Source organism: Onychostruthus taczanowskii, unplaced genomic scaffold (assembly GCF_017590055.1).
Source record: "Onychostruthus taczanowskii isolate IOZ18803 unplaced genomic scaffold, ASM1759005v1 scaffold3, whole genome shotgun sequence".
NCBI lineage: Eukaryota > Metazoa > Chordata > Aves > Passeriformes > Passeridae > Onychostruthus > Onychostruthus taczanowskii.
The window spans coordinates 2,394,340-2,416,744 of record NW_024500349.1 but is presented as its reverse complement, the minus strand read 5'-3'; the positions used below and the strand labels follow the sequence as shown (position 1 = coordinate 2,416,744).

Sequence of the window (22,405 nt, the reverse complement as noted above, 5' to 3'; positions counted from 1 at the left end):
TAACAATACAGGCAACAACAGAAGAAACAAAGCTGTCATTCCTTTTAAGCAGAATTGTAATATAAGATGTCATACACTTCAAAAGCAGACCTATAACTTTAGTTATTCTACCCATACAGCAATAGGAGCACCCACAGTTTTGAAGGGATAAGGATGATAAGCAGGATATATAATCTGACAGGCTTCATAGATTTTGGTAGCCTTATTTATAATTTCATTTAAGGAAAAAGCACTACTGATTTTTTAAGCTGTCTTCTTAATAAAACATTAAAATAATTTCTCCACTTACTCCTTCCATATGAATGGAAGCAAGAAGTTGGTCACCATATTCACTCATGTTGACCACTACTCACAAAGGCATTGAAAAGCTGCCTTTCCTAGTCAATATAGGTCTGGATATATTCCAGTCAGTCAACCAGATAGCCCAGCATTTAATTGCATTTTGGTTTGGCTTGTTTTGTTAAAAAAAAAACAAAACCAAAAAACCAAAAAACTTGACTTACTGAATGATGCTGTTTTTTCAGAGCTTTTTTGAAATCAAAATGTCAGCCTGATAGTTTAAACTGCCTAATAATGGAATTATAACTCCTAAATGAAGCTTAGTGTTCTCTGGTTTTTCTTTTGTATGTTGGCATTCCCACTGAACAACAGTCTGCTAAGACTGCTTATTTTAATATTAAGGTCACAGCAGTTTTAGTCAATTTGAGCACTTCAACAGAAGTTGTGCTGGAACATAAAAGCCGTCTGTGAACTTAGTTTTCTCTCCATAGCTTAGATATAGTGTAAACTGATAATTTTAGTGACTTATTACATTGTCTCCTCTATCTCATCTCTGTTCTTTACACAGTGGTGCTGCTTGTGTAAATGCAGATAATCCAATACTGTGAAATGGCTGGAAAATAACTGAAAACCCAGTTATTTCAGCTTCAGAGCAAAACCCCTGGCAACAGTATCTTCGAGTAAATTAGCTTAACATCAAACAATTCAACTACACTGAAGCTGCTCCATACCTGGTAATGCATTAGTATGTGCATGATGTAATCATAGATTTCTCCAGCAAGTCGGTTTTCTGGTCTCCAGGGAATAATAACAAACTGAATTCCCAGTAAGGGCACCAGGATTAAAGTAGCTCTGACAGCTTTCATATACATGTTGGACTCAGCACGGTGGGTATCTCTCAGCTTTGTCACCAAAACTCGGACAATATTCAGCAAAAAGAAAAAATTGACCTGCAAAAACAAAGCTATTGTAGGTGAAAGCATTTAAACAGACATTCAAAATAAAAGCACCAAACACATAAATGACAGTAAAGTGTAGCTTTCTAGCTTTATTGTATCTTATAATGGGCAGTTCCTTGGCAGTCAGGTCTTGAAAAATATTTTGAATATTTTCAGGAAAGATCTATTAAGCAGTTCTACATGCTTTGGAGCCTGCATGGATACTTCATGCAGCCAGGGGTCAGTTCTAGGATGCACTGGATGTTTTGACACTGATGTGGGCAAATTCAGGGTTTCCAGGGAACACTAAATACTATTTTCATACTGGAAGTTTAAATGGGGTGGACAAATTGTCCCCTGGAAATAACCACATCTCTGTCCTGACAATTGCCAAGCTCTTTTGCCAGTTGGGATAAACTCCAGTATGTCCCAGGACACATGGGACCTATGGGAGCACACAATTTCCCTAAGGAATATGCTCCACGGACTAATGCTTCAGGCTTGTCTGTGAGCAGGGGTGTAAGGCTCTTTTTGAGGAAAACCTAGGGCATCTCTTGCCTCCACGAGACTGCAGGGACCCCGTGGTACTCTACCCACAGGGGACAGGTAACTCTTGCTGTCTCAGGGAAGAAAATTTTGCCCCTGACCCTTATGATCAATGATACCAAGTAGTTCAGCATCTCCTCTCAGTTACTTCTGGAAATCTGATCTCAGCATAAAGTAACCTGCCCTTGACCCTGGATGCACAGAGAGCTCCTTGTGGGATGTGCTGAGAGCCTGCAGGAAGAGGGAGGGCAGACCCAGGCTGGTAATGAGTTCAGTGGTTACCCTGTGGACATCCCTGGAACACAGATTCCTTGGTCTCCAGTGTACCCAGATCACTCATTTCCACTCTGCTACAGTAAAATCAGGCACTGACACTTTGGAACTTTAACAGACTTTCCTTTTTCCTGCTAATTTTTTGAAATAAGTATGTAAGTGCATAACTTTTATAATATCTCAAGAGCTCAAAAAACACGCACACACACACACACACACACATATATATATATATATATATATAATATATATATATATATACCAGAAATTTCAGAATTTCAGTTGATTTTTTTTCAGAACAGTGAATCAGCAAGCTCTGGTAAAACATTTTATCACTTCTAAACTACACAGGGAGACCTTTCAACTGTTTTACATTTGTGCTCTACTGGAAAAGAGGAATAATACATTACTTCTGAGGTCCCAGTCAACATTAAATCTAAACCTTATTCTCCATCCTGTTCTGACTTCACTCACTCTGCTTAACATCCACTTTTAGATTGTCTGAAAGTAACTGTAAAAAGTCAAAGAAAGACTTTACAAAGTTAAAAACACTCAGCTCTTCTGAATCAGTCTGCCACTATGGGATTTTTTGTAGCAAATCAAGCAGGACATACTGTAGACATTGATATCTTCATAAGAAAAGTAAGTCTGGAAATGGCATAAGCACAATACAGAAATATTAATGTCTTGTTTTGAAAACAGGTGAAGATTGCTCTTTTTCCATAATAGTTGCTTCTTTTTTCTTTGTGGCCAAGATATACAGACTGGGATCACAATGACAAAAATAAAGGTTAAATAGCCTCTCTCATATGGCAATTGGCATTACAATAGCAGATACAGTTGGACCAATAAACCCATAATAAATGTGATTGTATGGGACCAACAGACTACTTATAAGGGAGGGAAGGATGGGCTATTAAATATAGGTGATGTTAAAGAGTGCTTCTCCAGAAAGGGTAGAAAGATTTTTTTGTTTTTACAGCTATGATATGGAAAGTTGTTTATTCAAATTTTCCAAGTACTAACTGTGCTATTGTTCTCTGAGGCAATTATTGCAGGTAAGTCATGCAGGTGTTTGCAAGTAAGAGGCAGATAAAAAGATGAAAGTGCATCTTGGGCGACACAGTGAGATGAGCCTGGGGCTTGGGTTGAGTAAAACCCTTCCTGCACCTGTCAGGAAGGTCAGGGTTACCATGCCCAACTGCACAAATGGCATATCAGATGCTATATGTATGCACATTGCCAAACTGCACTTGGAATCTTGTCCTCCTACTCAAACAGCCCAGTTTGAGTTCTTTCCCTGGACTCTTTTATCTCCCTACCTTTGGAACATACCAGTCCGTGATCAGAAGAACCCATGCTGAGCAACCAGCTCACCCCAGCTAAGGCACAGTTAAATTATTCATGTTGCTTAAATGCAGTGTATTCCTCTCAAGTCCCACAGGAAAAAAGTGTTGTGAGCCTGTCCTTTATAACACTGAGTAGAAAAAACCTCTAGTTACTTCTGGGTTTTGACCAAAATACTTATAGTACAGAAGCTTCTATTTTGTTCAGGTTAGCAGCCTTTCTAAAATACTTATTATACTGTTGATAGCAAACAATATTCTTACCAATAAAGCTGCCATTACAGGTCCGTGAACAATATAAAGCAAGTGTGTGTCAACACTCATCCAGCAACTGGAGGAGAAATACAGCATAAACATTTGTTATTAACTTGAATAAAATTTGCTGCACAGTTAAACAATGCTAAATTCCTTCAAAAACAGATGTGCTACTCACTTGTCATTGAAGTATCTGGCTCTTGCAACTGCGTGAATGGTTGCTGGCACTAAAGGGAACCCTGAAATGATTAAATTTATAGATCAGTCTTGGAATTTGTTTAGCTTGACTTTAATGTGTGTCACACACTAATAAGTCTGTTGTTCACAAAACATATGGATGTGAAATCACATCTTTCAGGAGAGAATTTATCCCATCACACCCATCCTGGCAACACCTCAATGATGAGATACAAAAGGGAGGCCAAAAGGAAGAGCAAAACCCACAGACCAGGCTCTCCTGCGGTGTCTCAAAGCTGCTGCCAGGCTCCCCTGCACTGCTGTGGCTTTTGCAGGGAAGGGTGTGAGCAGGGAGTGTGGGAAGGATGTAGGGATCATTCTGTTCTCAGAGGAGTCTTCCCTCAGGGAACCAGGGACATTTGTGACAATCATGTAAATAACTGTTGAGCAAGAGAAAGGCACATTGACTTCCATGCCTGATTATGGAGCAATAAGAAACAGAGTGAAGAGTTTCTCTTTTGGAGCCAATGTAATGAGAACGTGTTTGGAGCTAGGAGGTTTTTGGAGGATGGGAATTTGTGGTATATTCTGTAGGTTCTCAGCATCTGTGCAGCCAAGCCCACTCCATGCAGCTTTATGTCAACAGGGAGAAAAGATGTGACTACCATTAATCCACATATTCTGACTTATTTGTGACACCTCAGGGGAGGCTGTGATGGGGACCTGATGGGAGAAAATTTACACTGGGCTTGGCAACATGTCATGCTTAAAAAAATGGGAAGCTCATGCTCTTATTTCCTGCTTGACACTGAGAGTGACAGTCTGGTCCACTTCTTTTCATTTCCCTTCAGCTTACTTAAATGTCATATCCCTTTCCAGTAGGATAGAAGCCTGGAACTGGGGAGCCTGCACTACGGTGCTGAGCCCAGTTTGTGCAGCCTTGCACATACAGACAGCCAGACACGATCTGCTGCCTTGTCTGTCTGTGCAGAGAACTTGACACACACCTTTGGTGCTACTGCTGCCTGTTCTCTATGAAACACTGACCCTTCTACTGAGCTTTGGATATTCTACAATTATAAATTAAAATGTGTGAAAATATCCTATTGATACCATGATTAATCACGGAGGGATTAAAAAGCTCCTGTTTTTTCACATTTTAGTGGTTTCATAAAAATATTTAGAAGAGATGGAGGATCCTTAGCCATATTGTGGGAAGTGAAAACAAGGTCCAAAGATACATAAATAGGACACTCTTATGTTTCCAGGCATCTTTAAGCAATAGCTACTTACACTACTGCCAAAAAAAAAAAAAAAAAAAAAAAAAAAAGAGTTCTTATTGCAATTTCCCTTGGGAGGACAATGCACCTGTGGGAGAACAAACTGGATTGCCTTCTTCTTTACATATTTTTAGAAAGTGATTCCTAGGCCTCTGGCTGCAGAATTACCTTTTTGGGTGACAATGCACAGCAAAACAACAAAAAGCTCAGAATGAAAAGAAAGGAGCTTATGACCTCAGGGTGAGCTCATGGGATTGACAGCTTGAGAAAATAATTTTGATTGGGAAATGGAGCAAGTCTGGGCCAGTTTTGTTGGAAGATTGAAATACAATTTTTAAGGGGCCTTTCTGTAATGGCAAAACTTCTTCAGCTGAAAACTGTGGCCTGGAGCATTGCAAGTAGAACATGGCACATGACGTAAAAAGAGCTTTTTTCTTCTAAATGCATTAGCCTGGGATATTTGGCTCAACAAACTCAAAAGCAAATCTCAAGAAAGCAGTGGAAAGTCTTCATTAGCTAGTCACAGGCTAAGAAGCTCATGACTCTCTGAAGCTCAGATTTCCAGCTGCAGGCTGGATGGGCTATTCTAGGGCTAAGTGTTGCTCTTGTAAAGGGCCAAAAGGCAGAGAGTAGCAGAGAAGTGGAGCATCAAAGACTGTGGGGTTGTGGTTACGTGTACCACAGTCCCACCTGCACACGGTGAGCGGTGAATACTGCAGAGAAGGTCCCCAGCCATCCCAGGGACAGATAGGACACATCCCTTTAGGTCATGCCAGGTCCTTTACAGCACAAACTGGCAATTAGATCAGCATTCCCAGTACAGTTTGGAAGGCACTCAAGTTTCAGCACTGTCCAAATAAATGATTCCCTTTTCACTTTTATGTGGGTGAAGCTGCCTGAAGCAGCCAGAATGAACTGTACATTCAGTACAGTTGATAGTGTTTCCTTGTCCTGGCCAACGGTGATTTCCTGACCCAGAAAAACAATAACAAATAAGAAATGACATCCACAGCAGCGGTTCCCAGAGAAGAGGTCAGCTGATGGCATCAGCCTTGAAATACATCTGCCCATGCCAAATTCCATTCAACCATCTCAAACCTTTTGTAGGTATTTTTATTTTTGCTCAGATTTTTATTTTTCTTATAAGACTATTTTACAAATATCATTAGTGGCTTTTCCAAATAAAGTAGGCCAGATCTTCTTGCATAGATATTAGCAATAGCAATGAACAATGAGTAGCTTCGTTTTGGACATTTGCCTTGATCTCTTGAATTGTAATTCAGAGCACAGCCTGCTCTGGTTCCTCTGTATTGCCCTTTGGAGAAATGTGTCTCTGTCCATTGATTAACATAGATGGATGTTTAAAGTCAAACTGTGGTACTACTCTTTCTGGAATCAATGGAATTACAATGATTCATACAACTGATTACAACCAGATTGTGGTAATCAGACCATTTTGCTAATAATAATAGTATAATAATATGTCTATCTACTTGAGTTAGGAGGTGCTAATCATCACCTTTTTTCTTTTCTTTCTTTTTTTTTTTTCTTTCTGTTTGCATGTGTGTATGTGTAAGTATACATCTAGTTTAATAAAAAAGACTGCAGACACCATTGTCAAGAATTATGCCAATTTTTAATAACTTTTTCCTTCTCAAGATATCAGTGCCCTATTACCACTGCCACTACCCTCTGTTTTTGGGGCAACTCTCAGATACTGATGAGTGTCTTATCAGGTAACTTCACTGAATTCCCCACTGAGCTGCTGGTGCCGTTCTCAGCACTACTACACCTGAATCATTAGCTTAGGTTGCAGGCTGGATGTCACAGGTGCATTAAATTGCACTGCCTAAATTGAATGGGACCAGAAAAAAAATATGTCTGTGACCATATTGCTCTTCCACAATTGGATATAGAGTGACACTATTTTGGGAAGGCTTATTCTGTGAGACATGAAAAAGCTTTGTCTGGAAGAAAATGTTTAAAATGACTTGTCACATTGGGTTGCTGTTTCACATCCCTATGAGACTTTTTATATTGAAATATTCTGAGCTATGAGATTTTTGTGACAGCACAGCTGCTTGCTCCAAGAGGACTCAGCTATTTGGATTGGCAAGGTCCAGAAACTCTAACTTGATTTAGGGCTCTTCAGGAAGGTTGTCTTCATTTAAGAGCTGATAATGTTTCACATACTTATAATTCCAAAAGCATTACAAGTGCCTCTCTTAGAAAAGATGCCATTCTCATAAGAAAAAAGAGTGCATGCTGGTGTTCTCATTAAGAAAAAACCCAACAAACAAACAAAAACCATCAAAGACAAATTATTACATGCCTGGAGACTGCTATCTGGCACTACAAAGTATATAAACTAGAAAATCATGTTAATTTTCTTGGTATGTAGTGTAGGTATCCAGACAGCACTAAGCCTTGTATCGTAAGAGGAAAGTAGATGACCAGATTTTAAAATGAAAATCTAGATACGGGATAACTTTGCTGTTACTGCCTAGTTAGGGTCAAATATCAGATGCCTAATGTGTGTCTGAAGATAGTGATTTAAATTTCTTTAGAACATCTAGAACTGGGTAATTTTCCTTTGATCTAATTACTTAGTTATCTAATTATCCATTTATCTGATCTAAAAATTCCTAATTTTTATTGGTTTAAGCAATAGGGCTATTTTTCTCTTTTCCTGCTGTAAATGAAATAATCTTGAAAAAGTACAACTTCACCAAAGAGGATGGCAAATATAGAATAAATTGTGTCTGCTGCAAACAGGATTGCAGGAACATCCCTTTGTGCAGTGGGACAATGGGTAAAGGTCCATTATTTGCTGCTTTGCTGCACCAGTGGTTTCAAGATAGGGGAGCTGCCTTACCAGAAATTGGAATAGGGCCAGAGATTCATGTTGCCAAATTGGAAGAAAGCTCTTGATATTGATTTTCTGTCAACACTGATGTGGACTGGATTTAAAATAGTGATTTAAATGTAAAAGATTAATTTTAATATACTGATTATATTCATATGGTCTTTTATTGGACCAGATAGTCCAAAGGAAAAATATCTCCTGCTACCCATTAAAAAGGCAAGGGGTCCTTTAAGAAAACAGAAAACAGAAGAGAATGCATATTCAGAGATGAAGAATCAGACCTAGTCATGGTTCCTTGGGCAGTATGCATGTGACCACATGCTGTTGGACAAAACCAGTCCTGACAGCAAAGCCATTACCTACTTAGTAGGTAAAATCATTTTTTTCTTTTAAATCAACATATGCAAAACTGTATTTGATACTGGATTCACTTCCAGAGAAATTCTGCTTCCTCTTTGTATGCTGTGTATTGCTTCACTCTGTGAGACACAGATACTGATCTTTCCACTTGATTCCAGGAAAATTATACTTTATAGGTATTGTCACACATTCATGTTTTTGCATATATGTGACAAAAATAAAAAACTTTTCTTTCAGAAAAGAAGTATACTTGAATAGAGATATATTTTCTCCCATAGCTTTTCTTAACAGATCTTAAGCATTTCTTTCTGCAAATCCCAACATGCAGCAAATAAAAAATACTTTGTTGTGCTGTTTTTTGTAAGTATCTAAGCCCATGTAACTATATGCACTCAAATAAAGGGTCCAAGAACTCAGTCTTAAGCTATGATGTAACAATATTAACTAGATCATAAATGATACTTAAGTGCTAGAAGAATTCAAAAATCTGAGTGTACTGACCATCTTGCTACAAATGGTAGCATACATACCCCAGCCCAAGAGGTAATACCAGTGCAAACGCTGCTCTTCGGCAAACACTGCCACCACGATCAGCGTGTGAAGATAAATGCCTTCGCAGAGCATCCAGAAGTAGTTGCAGCCCAGCATGTACTGATGAAAGAATTGCAGCACTTTGCAGCTTACCTGTTAGATGAATGAGAGAAAGTCACACACTTGACCAGCACTTTGCATTTAAGTAGGCAAAGACAAATGTTACTGTTAGGATATAAGAAACCAAAGGGGAACAAAAATTCCCAGCTCTTTCTGGTTTTTGTTTTTTTTTTTTTCAGCACCTATCAGTGAGAAGGATTTCAAATTTAATAAATGAGATGAACTAAAGTAATGAAATTAAATTAAAGGAATTATATTAAATTAAATTAGCCTGGAGAAAAGGAGATTCAGGGGTGACCTTATCACTCTCTACAACTCCCTGAAAGGTGGCTGCAGTCAGGTGGGGGTTGGTCTCTTTCTCTGAGCACCAGCTGACAGAAGGAGAGGACACAGTCTCAAGCTGTGTCAAGGAAAATATAGGTTGGATATTAGGAAAAGCTTTTTTACATAAATAGTGATAAAGCACTGGAATTGTCTGCCCAGGGAGGTGGTGAATCACCATCCCTGGATACGTTTAAAAGAAGACTGGATGGGGCACTCGGTGCCATGATTTTGTTGAGATGTTAGGGCATGGGTTGGACTTGATGATCTTCCAACTTAGTGATTCTGTGATTCTGTAAATTAAATTCTGTAAATTAAATTAAAATAAATTAAAGCACTCACAAAGTAGAAGAGCATTATGATAACAGCACTCCAAAAAACAAACAAACAAAAAAATTTCCTTAAAAACTCAGTAATCTGATGGGGTTTTTTTAGAACTGAAACAAACCACTTGTTCTGGAGGTCAAAGGAGGGCTGTGAAAAAGACAGTAACATCGGGCTCCAGTTTGGATGACTTCCTTTAGATCAAACTTTTCTAAGTTTTTTCAAGGCTTACTTCTAAGCCAAAGTAATTTACACTTTAAACAGCCCCTAGCTATGAATGAATTCTTTTGGAATGTGCAAGCTTTTGTGGCAGCAGAGATTCTTTTTGTAGGTACCAGTGTCTTTAGCACTTTGCCAGGTTACAGCTTTGCTCAATTTTGATGAAATAACCAATTGAGGTGTGGAGCTACGTGGAGCTGGTGAAGTGGTTCCCATGCATGGTTCAGACAAGGCTGCAGACAGAGACCTTGGCAAGGGATTGTGGCTACACATTTCTGGGAAGCAGTGGGCAGAATGTGGAGGGAACCATGTTGTGTCCACTACTGGAGTGCCAGCTGGTGAGGGATGATGCTGCTCCTCTTCTGAATGGGTCTCATGTCCATTTGCTTTCTTAGGGACACCAGTGAGTCCTCCACCTGGATTTCCTTATCACCACAGCCCAGGAGGGCCTGGAGAAGTGGCAGGCATTGCTGTGCTGATAGAGACCCACTGCTTCTGGGGAGCACCACATGCTACCTGGAAATTTGAGGTCATAGCAGTGATGGCAAAGTAACAGTCACCATCTGTGGCCACAGGAGAGTAACTACTTCCCTTAATTTCTGCAGGTGTTTTCCAGGCTGACTACCTGGGCTGTACAAGATGTCATTAGCATGCACTCATCTCTTTCAAGAGACACTTTTGCAGTTCAGCAGATAGGGGACTGCATGTTTTGCATTTGTGTGGACTGCCCCTCTGGATCAGAAAATCTCAGTCATCCAGCCAACCTTCTGTTGCCAATTCCCAATTACCCAAACATGTGTATTTAATTCTGTTTCAATATTTGAAGTGCAGGTTAGTGTTCATGAAAATATAGGTTTATTGATAGCTTAGGATATAGGATTCTGACAAGATTAGTGTGATGAACTGTTTTTTATTTTCTAGCAATTCATGTTCTCTTCTCACCATGCAGGACAGAACAGACTGTTACACCTTTTTTCCACACTGTGGCTGAACAGTTCTTAAAAGTGTGTCCAAAAAGGGTTGTATACTGAACCCAACCCAACCCAGTCAACCACCACTACCACTACAACTATCACCAAAACAAATGATAAGTGAAGATGTATTTGCTCCTTTTTATTGTGGGCAAAAGTGTTCAATAAGGTTCTTATATCATTCCTGGACTGTTTTTCACAGGTCTGGGTCAATATGTTTATTGTCTTGTTTCCTAGCCCACACTCAATGCAGCCTCCTAGCTGGTGGCTTTCCTTTGTCCTTTCTTCCCTTACTGGTCACCCATCCATACCAGGGCTGCCTTGCCTGTCAGGCACTTCCCTCAGTCTGCACAGAGATTCAGGTGCCCTCCCTGGCATCAGCCAGCTACCCTGGCCTCTAAAACGTAAGCAAACTTCCTGAGCCATCACAGCAGTTTTCTGTGTCTGAAGTTTGCACTGTGCCAGCACTGTGCCCCCTTGTGGAGGTCTCCAAGGAGGAGCTGCAGGTCAGAGGGGCCACCTGAGAGCTCAAGGCATTGTTTTCCTCATGGCTCTAGTGGGAATGACTCAGGGTGCCTGCAGGTTGCACATGGGCTGGTCCTGCTCTTGCCAGGGCCAAATTGTTCCAGCATTCCATCCAGTGACCTGGGCTCTAGGAACAAATAGAGGAGGAACTGAGCACAGATGGCGAGTTCTGCAATAAAATCCATGGTACTTCTCAAGTATGTAATTTTGACTTGATTCTTTCCCTGTTTCCTACTGCCCAACTGAAAGGAAGTTGGCTATGGAGGATCCTTGCTCCTCTTTGCCTCTTTGTATGCACTGCTCAGCAGCTCTCTGAGCAGAGACTGACTGAACATACCTTCCACTAGAACCAAGTCAGTCTTTGCTGGAACTTGTATCTGTAGCTCAAAAAAATGCACACAGAAAAAAACAGCTATAGAGATAAGACAGCTGACATATAGAGCTAAGCTCCATTTGCTTAATTTCCCAACATTTCTTACTCTCCATCTGAACTATGACTTGTGGCTTCAAAAATTAAATATTTTACTTATCCTTTAGGGCAATGGACATGCAGACAACACACGACTTCTGATGTAATAAGTTAGAGAAGTAAGAAAACCCTTGGCAAAGAGTAAAGGATTATTATGACTAGTACTTTCATACACATCACATTAATTTGAGAATTTATGTGAAAAAGTTATTATAAGTTTAAACACAGCAGTGCATTAAGGCAAGATGTTAAATTCATATTATTCAAAGGGAAAAAAAATCAGTCTGCTTTGGATGAGGTAACAAATGCAGTGTGTTTCAGCTGTGGCTAAGTGATGCAATGGAAATATTTTCCTACAATAAACAAACTGTTGTTCTTTGGTTAGAACAAGTAAAAGAGATTTTTTAGTAAAAGAGGATCTTTTTACTGATAAGAATTGGATTGGTAAAAATAAAACACGACAAATGTAACCAACACCTTGGTGTATATTAACCTTAATTGAGAAAATAGAAAAAATAGAAATTTTATATAGTGTTTATTGTTACAGAAGCAAGTAAAATAAAACTGCAAGATGATGCAGAAGCAGATTTTCCACCTGTGCAATGCTTAATAACTGATTGTTTTCTTTACTATAATTTATAAATCTTTAATATAATCTGTAAAGGCTGATATCTATAATTTATGAAGACTGATATTTTTGCTATAAGGGTGGTGAGGCACTCAAGCAGGTTGTCCAGGGGGGCTGTAGACTCCATATAGCTGAAAGTGTTCAAGACCACATTGAGTGTTAGAATGAGATGATCTTTAAGGTCCCTTCCAACCAAACCATTCCAAGATCTATGACTGTTTCAAGATTTTATGACTGGTAACTTTGAGATTAAAACATGTGCAGGAAGTTTATTTTCTGCTGAAGACAAGTTATGTTGTAAGTTCTTTGAGGCAGAGGCTCTGTCCTTACTGTGTCTTGTACAATATGCAGGACAGTGAAATCCAGGAAAGGATTATTGCAGCACCTTCACACTCTGAAGGGGAGTTAAAAGTCATGAGCTTTTCAGTCTGCAACCTCAAAAGCAGGTGACTGAAGCTAGTGGGTTTTAATTGGTGAGCAGCACAGGCTGAGAGGAAATAGCAGGTCCTTTCTAGTGCACCCCATAACTGTTGCTCAGGCTGGTATCCTGAACAAAGGAATAACAAATACTCCACTTTTCGACAGTCTGGAAACAGACAGCACTGTCCTGCACTGTTCTGTTGATGGCTATAGCAAGGGTAAGTGTGAAAAAATTATCAGGAAAAAATTACCTCAAAGTCAGCCTTAAAAAAGCAGCTCCTTTTGTGATTCTGGAAGGATGGCCAAGAATGAACCTATTTTGGCAGAATGCAGTGTGGAAAAAACCTCAATCTGCGAGCAAGGAGGCTGCCTCTGGCCACGTGTTTGCACTGCATTGATGGGCACAGAAACTGAGAAAGGTTCTCTACAGATCTGCAGGACAGCATCCAAGAAAAAAAGGAGTCCATTGTTGCTGATTTTCCTTCCTCATAAAAGTAACCTCCAATGACTACAATGATTGTGGCCTAATTACTCAGGGGCAAAAGGGGTCAATAGGAATACAGTTAATCATATTCCTCTCACTTACAAATCTTGCAGAGAGTTATGGAAATCTTGTAAACACCACAGCTGCAGTATGCAACAAAAGCACTTCAAAAGGATTCTGGAATATTTCCCAGAGGAGAAATAAAACAAGTACTCTCCTTTTACAAGAAAGAGATAGAAATGGTGTCTATGATGTTTTGCAGGGCATACTGGCATGTTATAAACACTTTTAATGTTCCAGTCCTGCCCAAGGAGTCCCAGAGGTCCATCTGCCTATGCAGGACCCTGCAATTGCACAATAATGTAATTGGCATAGTGCTCTCCTCAGCTAATCCAGCAGCCTCGCATCACATGTACTTGTAATTTCTCTATTAAGGCTCTCCTTGGTTATTGGTTAATAGCTTATGGACAGAAAACTGCACCATTAACTATACCACTTACCCTCATAGGGGCAAGTCAAGTAAAAACTCTTGGACTGCATAAAACCCACAATTCCACTTTCAATGATAATAACAAAATTTAATATGAAATAAACCTGCTAATTATTTGAGGAAGGTTGTCCTAGTAATTCAGCCAGAGCCTGAGGCTTGACTCCATTTTGGCACAGTAAAGTCTAACAGATTTCTGTGTGTGCCCATTCCTGCAGTGCTCTCCTGGGTAAAGGAGCTCAGGCTGGCAGGCTGGGAGGTCTGTGTTTTACATCAGTCCTTGTCAACTGCAGAGAACCTGCCCTATGGAAAGCAAGTATGGGAAAGCCCCTCAGCTTGCATAACGTTTCTTCTCCAAAGCTCACCATCCATTGAAATGCCCCCCACTGACATTTCAAATAAATTACTGAGAACAGGCCAGCCAAGGTTATCAATTTTAAGCCAAGCCAGCTATATGAGCCATCACTACAGCTGTACACTTTGTTTAAAGGGAAATACACATATTTGACCTTACTATCCTAGTTCCTCTTCAGCTCTGGGAAACCTCCCCAGTGCATGGCAGCAAAGGACCCTCCTTGAAGAGATTACAGCTTGCCATGCAGGCCAGATATGATTTATTCAAATTCAGTTTGAAGGCAGTACAATATATTCTCAAACATTCTAAACATAGCATTTTAAAGGAGTAGCTTCAAGTTTGATTACTGCTCTGCCTTAAAAAATTGTGGTTTTTTCTGACTATTAGAACACTAGTCTATGAAAATATTCTTAAATTCCAAGTATCCATATGTTACACAAATAAGCGATAAAAGTTTTTCCAAAGCAAGACTGAGCTAAGTGTTGTAGCTGTAAATCACTGGCTATCAGAACATCACACCATTATACAATGTATCTGCAATGAGTCATCCATTAAACTGTGTTCCAGTCAGAAATCTGGCGTATTGGGGTTTGGAAGAAGATTAACGTTTTAATATACTTCTTAATCATTTACAGAATGAAATGTACACAGTTCTCAGAGGGCTCCCAGGTTTTGTGTTACAAGACAGCAAAATAAGAAATTAAACAACAGGGGATATTCTTAACAGCATGTGTGTCCATGTCTCTGCTACGGCAAAGCAGCCAGCCCAGATTTACACATTCTGGACAGGAATTAATAAGGCTACGTCTGCACATACCTGAGTCCTGGCTGCTGTAGCAATAGTTCTCCCTGGGCTGCAGCTTTGAGCTCTGCAGGGCCAGAGGGGTTCTCACAGCACAGCTGGCCCTGTCTCAGTGTGCAGTGGCCACTGGCTCCTCACCTGCAGGATGGCAAGGGTGATGCGGGGTGTGAGGCAAAGCAAAACAGCCTCACCATTCCCAAAGGGTTTATTGGCTTGGTTTCTGAGTGGTGTTGCCAGAGAGAGGCAGTTTTTCAGGGAGCCATTGTAGATATGAGCCTGACTGATGGAGGAGAGCAGATAGGCCAGCAAAGAGGGAGAGAAAACAAGGGCAGGGATGCATAAAAAAAAAAAAAAAACCCTCGCAGAAGACAGTGCAACCTGCTGTTCATTTGGACAGGATCTGCTGCCACCTTCTCCCAGTGGAGGGAGGCAATCCCTGAAAAAAGGGTTAAGAGCTCCTGCTATTCCAGGCACCTGTCCTCTACCATGACACTCAAGAAAGAGCCACAGGCACAGGAGAATAGGACAAGGCAGAGTTACTCAAGTCTGCATCCAGGCATAGCTGAGTTCTGGGCATTGAGCCCTGAGCCAGGGTAGTTTAATTTTGCATGGAGTATATCTAACAGTCAAGTGCACCTACCTTTTGTTTGAGGTGTAAGATCTAGACCTGCAAAAGCATTTCCTGGGGACTAGGTGTGCTTTGATGACATGGATATATCCACTCACGACTCAGTTAAATGCTCCAGGAGTTTTCTAATGATACAACTGGATTTGTGATACTAAATATAGACACCCAATCTGTCTCTCATGTAATCAAAAGATAATGATAGAGATGATGGAGATTATAGTAAAAAAATACCTCATCCAACAGGATATATCTAAAATAAGCCAGATGGATAGTACCTGTGTGCAACTTTGTCTATTTTTAGCATGGAGTGACTAGGTCAGCTGTAAGTGTCTGCATAACTGGTCTCCAAATGTAAGACAAGTCTGACCTTAAATGTTTATGAGTGTTTTAATTCTCTAGATGTAACTCAGATGCTGCTCCAGTGTCTTTCCTGGGATGACTTGCTGCTAGCTAGAGCTGCCAACCCCTTCAAAGGATGTTGGGCCAAGGAGATGCCAGAAAATTGCAAAGTCAGTCGATTGGGTGTATGCAAGCATAAGCCACTCAGAGGTGAGATGGTGAGCAAAGGAGTTCAATTATCCAAACAACTGAGCTATTATTGGCCAATAGCTCATTCTGCCAACTAAATTTAAAGGTCATGTGCACAACTAACCCAAGTCTCTTGATGTTTAACTCTTACTGAAAGTCATTACTGTTTGTTCTTCCATACCCTTATTCCATACATTTGGCTGTCATCTAAAGGCACTTTGATGTTCTTTCTTTTCTTTTTTTTTTTTTTTTTTTTTTTTTTTTTTTTCTCTTCTTAGTCAGGCTACTTCTGTTTGGTCTTAGATACCTTCAAGAAACACAAGGTAACCAAGGGTAGCAGGGTCATGGCAGAAAATGGGCAATACTGCTGGTCTGCACAGCAGTCATTGAAGGGCGTGTCTGACTTCATGCTACAGATGTGCAGGATGATGTAGTCCCTGGAGAAGGCACTCTGCATTTAATTCACCTGACCTGTTTTAACCACCTGCTTTAGGGTGAGGTAAATTGTCTCAGATTGAGACACAGTTGCCTCTACAGGAAGCACTGCCATTTAATCAGACAAATACCAGCAAGGAAAATAGCTGTGGCAGAATGGTATCAGGGAGAGTATTGTGTTTTGGAAACATTATAGTACTGTTCTTCTGAGGGGAATTATTTTTTGAAGAATCCAATGTTTTGAAGGATTTTTAAATATATTTTTGGGCAATTCACACTCAAATGTCTCACATTTCAGTTAGACCCTTTTAAAGGCATACTGCAAGGAAAACTTGGAGAGACATCTTGAGTGTTTCTATATATAATTGCTTTATATTCACAGAGAAATATCAAATGTTCTGTGAATGTGGCAGACCTTGTGTAGAAGAGAAGTTCATCAGGACGTGACACGTCCATACAGTGTAACACAGAATCCATCAAAAGACAACTGTTAGCATCTGCACTTGTTGATCTGACATTTAACGAGTGGCTACTTGACATTTTCTATGCCTAGGGACTAATGACATATTATTATCTATTTAACTTTCAGTCCCTCAGATGCATTGGAGACAGCACAATTGACAGAAAATTATGGTTGCCCAGGTACTATCCCAAATTTTTACGTCATCTTCACTTTGTCATCTCTCTCATCTCTTAGGAAGACCAAAAGGAAAAATGAAAAAAGCCTCAGAAATGCATCTAAGTCAAAAACAATTCCATACTGTGGAAAATGAATAGCCTTTTAGAAATTGCTGCAGCTCAGATCTGAGGGTAAAGTAAGCACACATTTCTTGAGCAGCAGTTCTGGAGACATGTCATGAATTTCAGCAAATCTGGAATTGATTCGCTCATCTTGCATAAAGCAAAAGTGTGTGCTTTGCAGTGTGTGCTTTACTTCAACAGCCTCATGGGTGTGAATGACCACTGTGGCTAAACGAAAGAATGACAGCAAGAACTGGGATGCTGAGATTCTGCTGATTTTGGGAACAACTGTGCTGGGAGTGCTCACTTCTCACTGCCACAGTTGCAGAGCTTCAGGGTCCAGAGGTGCTGCAGATGCATAATGACAAGGCAGAATGACAGGTTAAATCTGACTTTTCACAGATATTTGCATCTGAAGTTTGGACTTGTACCGGGCATTCGAGTGCAGGTCTACCTCACCTAAGCAGAAAAGTTGCGGACAGAAAAGCTGGGAACGAGCTCTGGGATTTGATGCCTTCATCTTCTGGGCAACAATGCATTTTGCATTACAAGGTTCTTTCTGGAAACACATTTCTGGAGGAAATGGCACTCAGGCTCCTAAATAAGAGGCCATATACAGGATCTGATAGAGTCTGAGTTATTTCAACACGAAAATCTTTGGGTTGGGCTGCATGAAAGCTATCATCCCTCCCTTTCTTTGTGGATGAGGGTACAGATAGATAGAGTAGGAATTTCCTTTCCCTATCTCTTTGTGATCACCCCTCCACAGACACATGAACATTAGAACTGTATTTGCTTGCACTTCATGGGCTCAGCCACCACAACTGTGAACCTCAGCAATGTGATGTGGTGCTTTGTTCAATTCAAAAATTCTTCTTAGTGGGGACAACTTCTCTCTAACTTTTGACATTAGTGCCACATCTTCCTGCCCTTACTCTCATTTTATTGATTTCACAATTTACATGGTTCTGTGTCACCTCTTGGTCTCTAAACTGACTGCTGAGGATAAATAACCTAATGGAAGCAGGATGGAGGAGGAATAGATTTACTCGGATAAAAGTCTTCAGAGATGCTTTGACAGTGACAGAAATTTGTGGAAATAGTCACATGAAAAAAAGAATCAAATTGTTTAACAAGAATTGCACCTCCTGAAGCTCTACCCCAAATATAATACATGAAACAACTCAGAAGATGGAAGTCCCCCTTTCCTTGTGGATCTCCAGTGTTGCTGTTTCTAGGGAGATCTGCTGGAACAACTAAGGAAAAAAAGTCACAGGGAGAAGCAGTTTTGCCATTTGTTCTCACTGATATAATTTATGAGACCCACATTTGTTAAAAAGATGTTTTAAACCCCCCATGCTCTGCCAGGCTAGATCAGCAGGAAATGAAAGCAAGAAGAGGTTAGAAAATAACATTTGTATGGTAAAAAATACACAAATTGACACTCTTCCCAAAATGCCGCAAAATCTCCTTTGCTTTCTTGTCTTACATTGCCTCTCTATTCCTTTTGGAACAGGGGAATACCAATATTGGAACCCCATAAATCACAGTAACTATTCTTTTACACTTGTCATCTCTCCACACAGCTCAGTGTTTGATTTCTACTATTATGCTGTAATTGTGGTAGGGAGGAAGACCTAACACGATTGGGCAGTAGTAGTTTTCACTTTAATTTGTTAATGGAGAGATTATTTATAGTGTTCTTGTGTCCACAACGAAGCTAGAATTTTTACTATTTAAAGCTTTGCTTTAAAACTTTAATATTAGTGGGCACCAGCCTTCATGCTCTCTTGGTCTAACTAATAATGCTGAAAGCAGTAAGATGCTCAGAAGATCTTGGTGCTTAGAAGGCTTGCTTGTTCCAGGAGATGGGTTTTGGGCAGTACAGATAACCAAGTGTCCCTTGTCATCCCACCTCATGCTCACAGTGTCAGCAAACTTAGTGAAATGCTTGCAAAGGGAAAGGGATGATGTGCTCCTGCCAGAGAGTGCATGTTGCACCATCAGCTAGGGTGGAAACTAGCTCAAGATCTTTAAAATATATCTACATCTATACAAGGAGGGAAAAACAGCCTCCATCCTCTCATCCCTCATGTTCAAGGGCTGAATTAGTTACAGATGCTGCCAGGAGGAAATGAAATCATGCTGCATGTAATTAAACACGGATTGCTTTGGTTTCATCCATACCAGGTCTGCTACCGAACCCATATAAGAGGGTGAACAGATTGTTTATACATTAAGGCCTAAAGAAACTGTATGGCAATGAGATGGGACTTGGCAGTGGGATTGGGATGTGCCTGAATGGATGCTGTGTCCTTACTCTCTGACATAATGTGGCCAAGCATGAGACCCCACACAGGGCTCCTAGGAACTACTAGTGGAATGCTGGCCTTTGCTGTAGCCTCTATAAAACTGCAATCAAAGTATAAACTTTTACACCATACAATGGCAGGTGAAGAGGCTACAGAAGAACCTGCAGAAAGAAGAGGACAGATATTTCTACTAGAATGTGAAAAAAAAATACAGTAGGATCTCTAAAAAAAAAATACCTGTAAGATCTCTGCCTTTGTGGAAGAGGTTCTAATTACTGAGACATAATTTGTGACCAAACTTAGCCCCACCTAAAAGCATATTTATATGATGCCCATGGAGCATTGCTCAGTTTCTCATTGGCAAAGCTGCCCCTTCAGGCATTAGCTGTCGATTCCTTTTACTTGCATCAGTATGAGTATTAAAATGATTACTCCTGTGGAATACAGAAAATGAAAAATACAGATCTAATGCATAAGGCTATATTGAGAGATTTGGCAACAAGAGTTTTATTTATATTTCTGGAGATTTTAATGGAGAACATAATGTGCTGTCCATGGATCACCCTTCTACTGCGGGTCAGTCTCATTTGGGAAGGTGATAAATCATATCTCTTCCTATGACTGTAGTTCCAGTAACAGCATAATTAATGCAGTTCCCAGTTCAGACAAAGCAGTGAAAATTTTCAGTATGTGTAAATAAGTGTTCATACACGTGTCCTGTTTATTTTTGTTAAAATGACTTTGAACCTTGTCCATTGCTTCTTCATTTCTTGTATGGCCACCTGGACTCAGATCCTTCTTTTCCATGGTTTCAGATCCAGATAAATCTGACAGAAAGAGAAACAGAGAGAGAGAAAATTGTAAAACCAGAAAACGTGAAGTAAATAAACAAGTTAAGATTATTGTAAAAGTGGCTTGACTTACCATTTTACATGAGCAGAATGATCATCAAAGGATTTAACTCTTAGCAGCAATGTGAGTAAGGATGTGGTACAGACTGTCCTCAAGTAAATGATGCTTTGGATTGTCTCATGTCATTTCTCCCTGGGTCACAGGGAGAATGGGGCTGTCTTGGATTTAGGAAGGAATTTCCTCTCTTGCTCCTCCTGACTCTTCTCCTTGTTATTTAAGAGATTGTTCTTTCTTCTTTCAAAATTATATGGATTTGATGATATCCTCATAAATTATGAATCACTGAAAGTATTTTCCCATGGCATTTCACATTTAAAAACTATTGTGAAATTTTAGGTAGGAAAAAAAAAAAGCAGGAACTATTGGGGTTGGAAACACATTTATTATTTTGCAGAATAAATACCAGCAACTTCATCTCAGTATATGGCTGTTATCTGAGTGGTCCACGACTGCTCGAAATTCAGTCTACACATTTCAGTATTTCTGTATATACAAAAGGTGAGAGCCATACATACATGAGCCTGTGAAGCTCCAAAGATGTGCATGTAGAAAGTGGATAAGAGCAGCAAACTAGAGGAAGTCAGAAGCCGTAATCTTCAAATGGACTTATTAAAGCAGAGGGTGCAGTAGGAGTAGAAAACACCCAAGATGTAAAGCTTTCATTTGCTCTGATAATAGGTATCTTTTGCTCTGATAATTAGGCATAAAAATATTATGGGAATTTTTTGTAATTTTTTTTTAGCATTTTAAACATAAATCCTCTAAGTCTTCATATACTCTATATAGAGATTTTCTGTAATTTCATCATATGTTAAAAATGTGGTCCTGTCTGTTAGTCTTCTTTCTCAATCACAAACTTAAAAATTTATTATGTTACTAAGGTAACAGAATATATTTTCTAGTAAGTCTGGGAGACTTTGAACATATTAGCAGGTCATCTCAACTTCTTTTTAGTCTTTTTTTTGTTCTTTTGGGAGGGAAATCTAGACTGTGAGGCAAGATCAAGCACTGAGTATACCGTCCTCCCATAATCAGTGGTGGGACAAAAATAAGAGGCCCCACATCTTCTCGCCCCAAGTTTTGTACCTTGGCTGTAGACAGCCTTTTACTGCTGGGTCAAAGACATGCAAATTTGGTTTGGAAGAAGAAATTGCAAAGCAATGGCTTTGCTCATCAAAGCATCTGCTTAGCCAATAACTGCAGCCAATTTTGTTAACAGGACAATGTTTGGGTCATTTCCATAACTATACTGAGCATTTAGGCTCCTGTTCATATTCTGAGCAGAGTCCTGAGAGCTGAGTGTGGTACATGAACCTCTGCACCACTCTGGGACTCCATGGTCTCCAAAGACAGCCACTGGGTCACTTTTATATTGTTTGTGCCATAGTAATGGAGGCTGGGGATAACATTGTGTGATGCTCAGTGCCCTGGAACCCGTTCTGTGGCTACGTGGCTCTGTGGGAGCCTCTGAGAGCTTTGCCATTGACTTCACTGGTGTCAAGACTTCACTTCCAGTAAAGATCAGGCCAAAATATACTAGATAGTATCTTTTGTTAGACAAATAATTTTGTTAGACAATAGTTTTAAAATGAAATCTTAAAACACAAGACTCCTTCCCATTCCCTCAACTCTTAGTTTAAACCGTTTCAGATAATTTATTTGTGCTGTCAGAAAATATAATTCTTAACCCTGAGGTAATGATTTTGCTTCAATTTAGGTGCCTGATATCATCTGCCAGCTTTTTATCTTCAAATATCAAGTGTATTTTCATTGTACCTCTTGCACAGACTATCTACATATGATGCTATGAAATGAGGAGAAACAAAATATGTGATTTTTAAATTATTCTTCTACTCTATTTTTTAATCTCCAG

The 22,405-nt window shown here is 39.8% G+C and overlaps 1 protein-coding gene across 1 annotated transcript in view; it reads right to left on the bottom strand.

Annotated features, from left to right (window-relative positions):
• CALCR (calcitonin receptor) overlaps window positions 1–22,405 on the bottom strand; it is a 155,547-nt gene that overhangs the window by 13,105 nt on the left and 120,037 nt on the right. The window contains exons 8-11 of the mRNA XM_041408618.1: window positions 8,851–9,004; window positions 3,816–3,876; window positions 3,647–3,713; window positions 1,011–1,229 (exon numbers count right to left, since the gene is read on the bottom strand). Of these exons, the coding sequence (XP_041264552.1) occupies window positions 1,011–1,229; window positions 3,647–3,713; window positions 3,816–3,876; window positions 8,851–9,004 (501 nt within the window). The remainder of the gene's footprint in view (window positions 1–1,010; window positions 1,230–3,646; window positions 3,714–3,815; window positions 3,877–8,850; window positions 9,005–22,405) is intronic.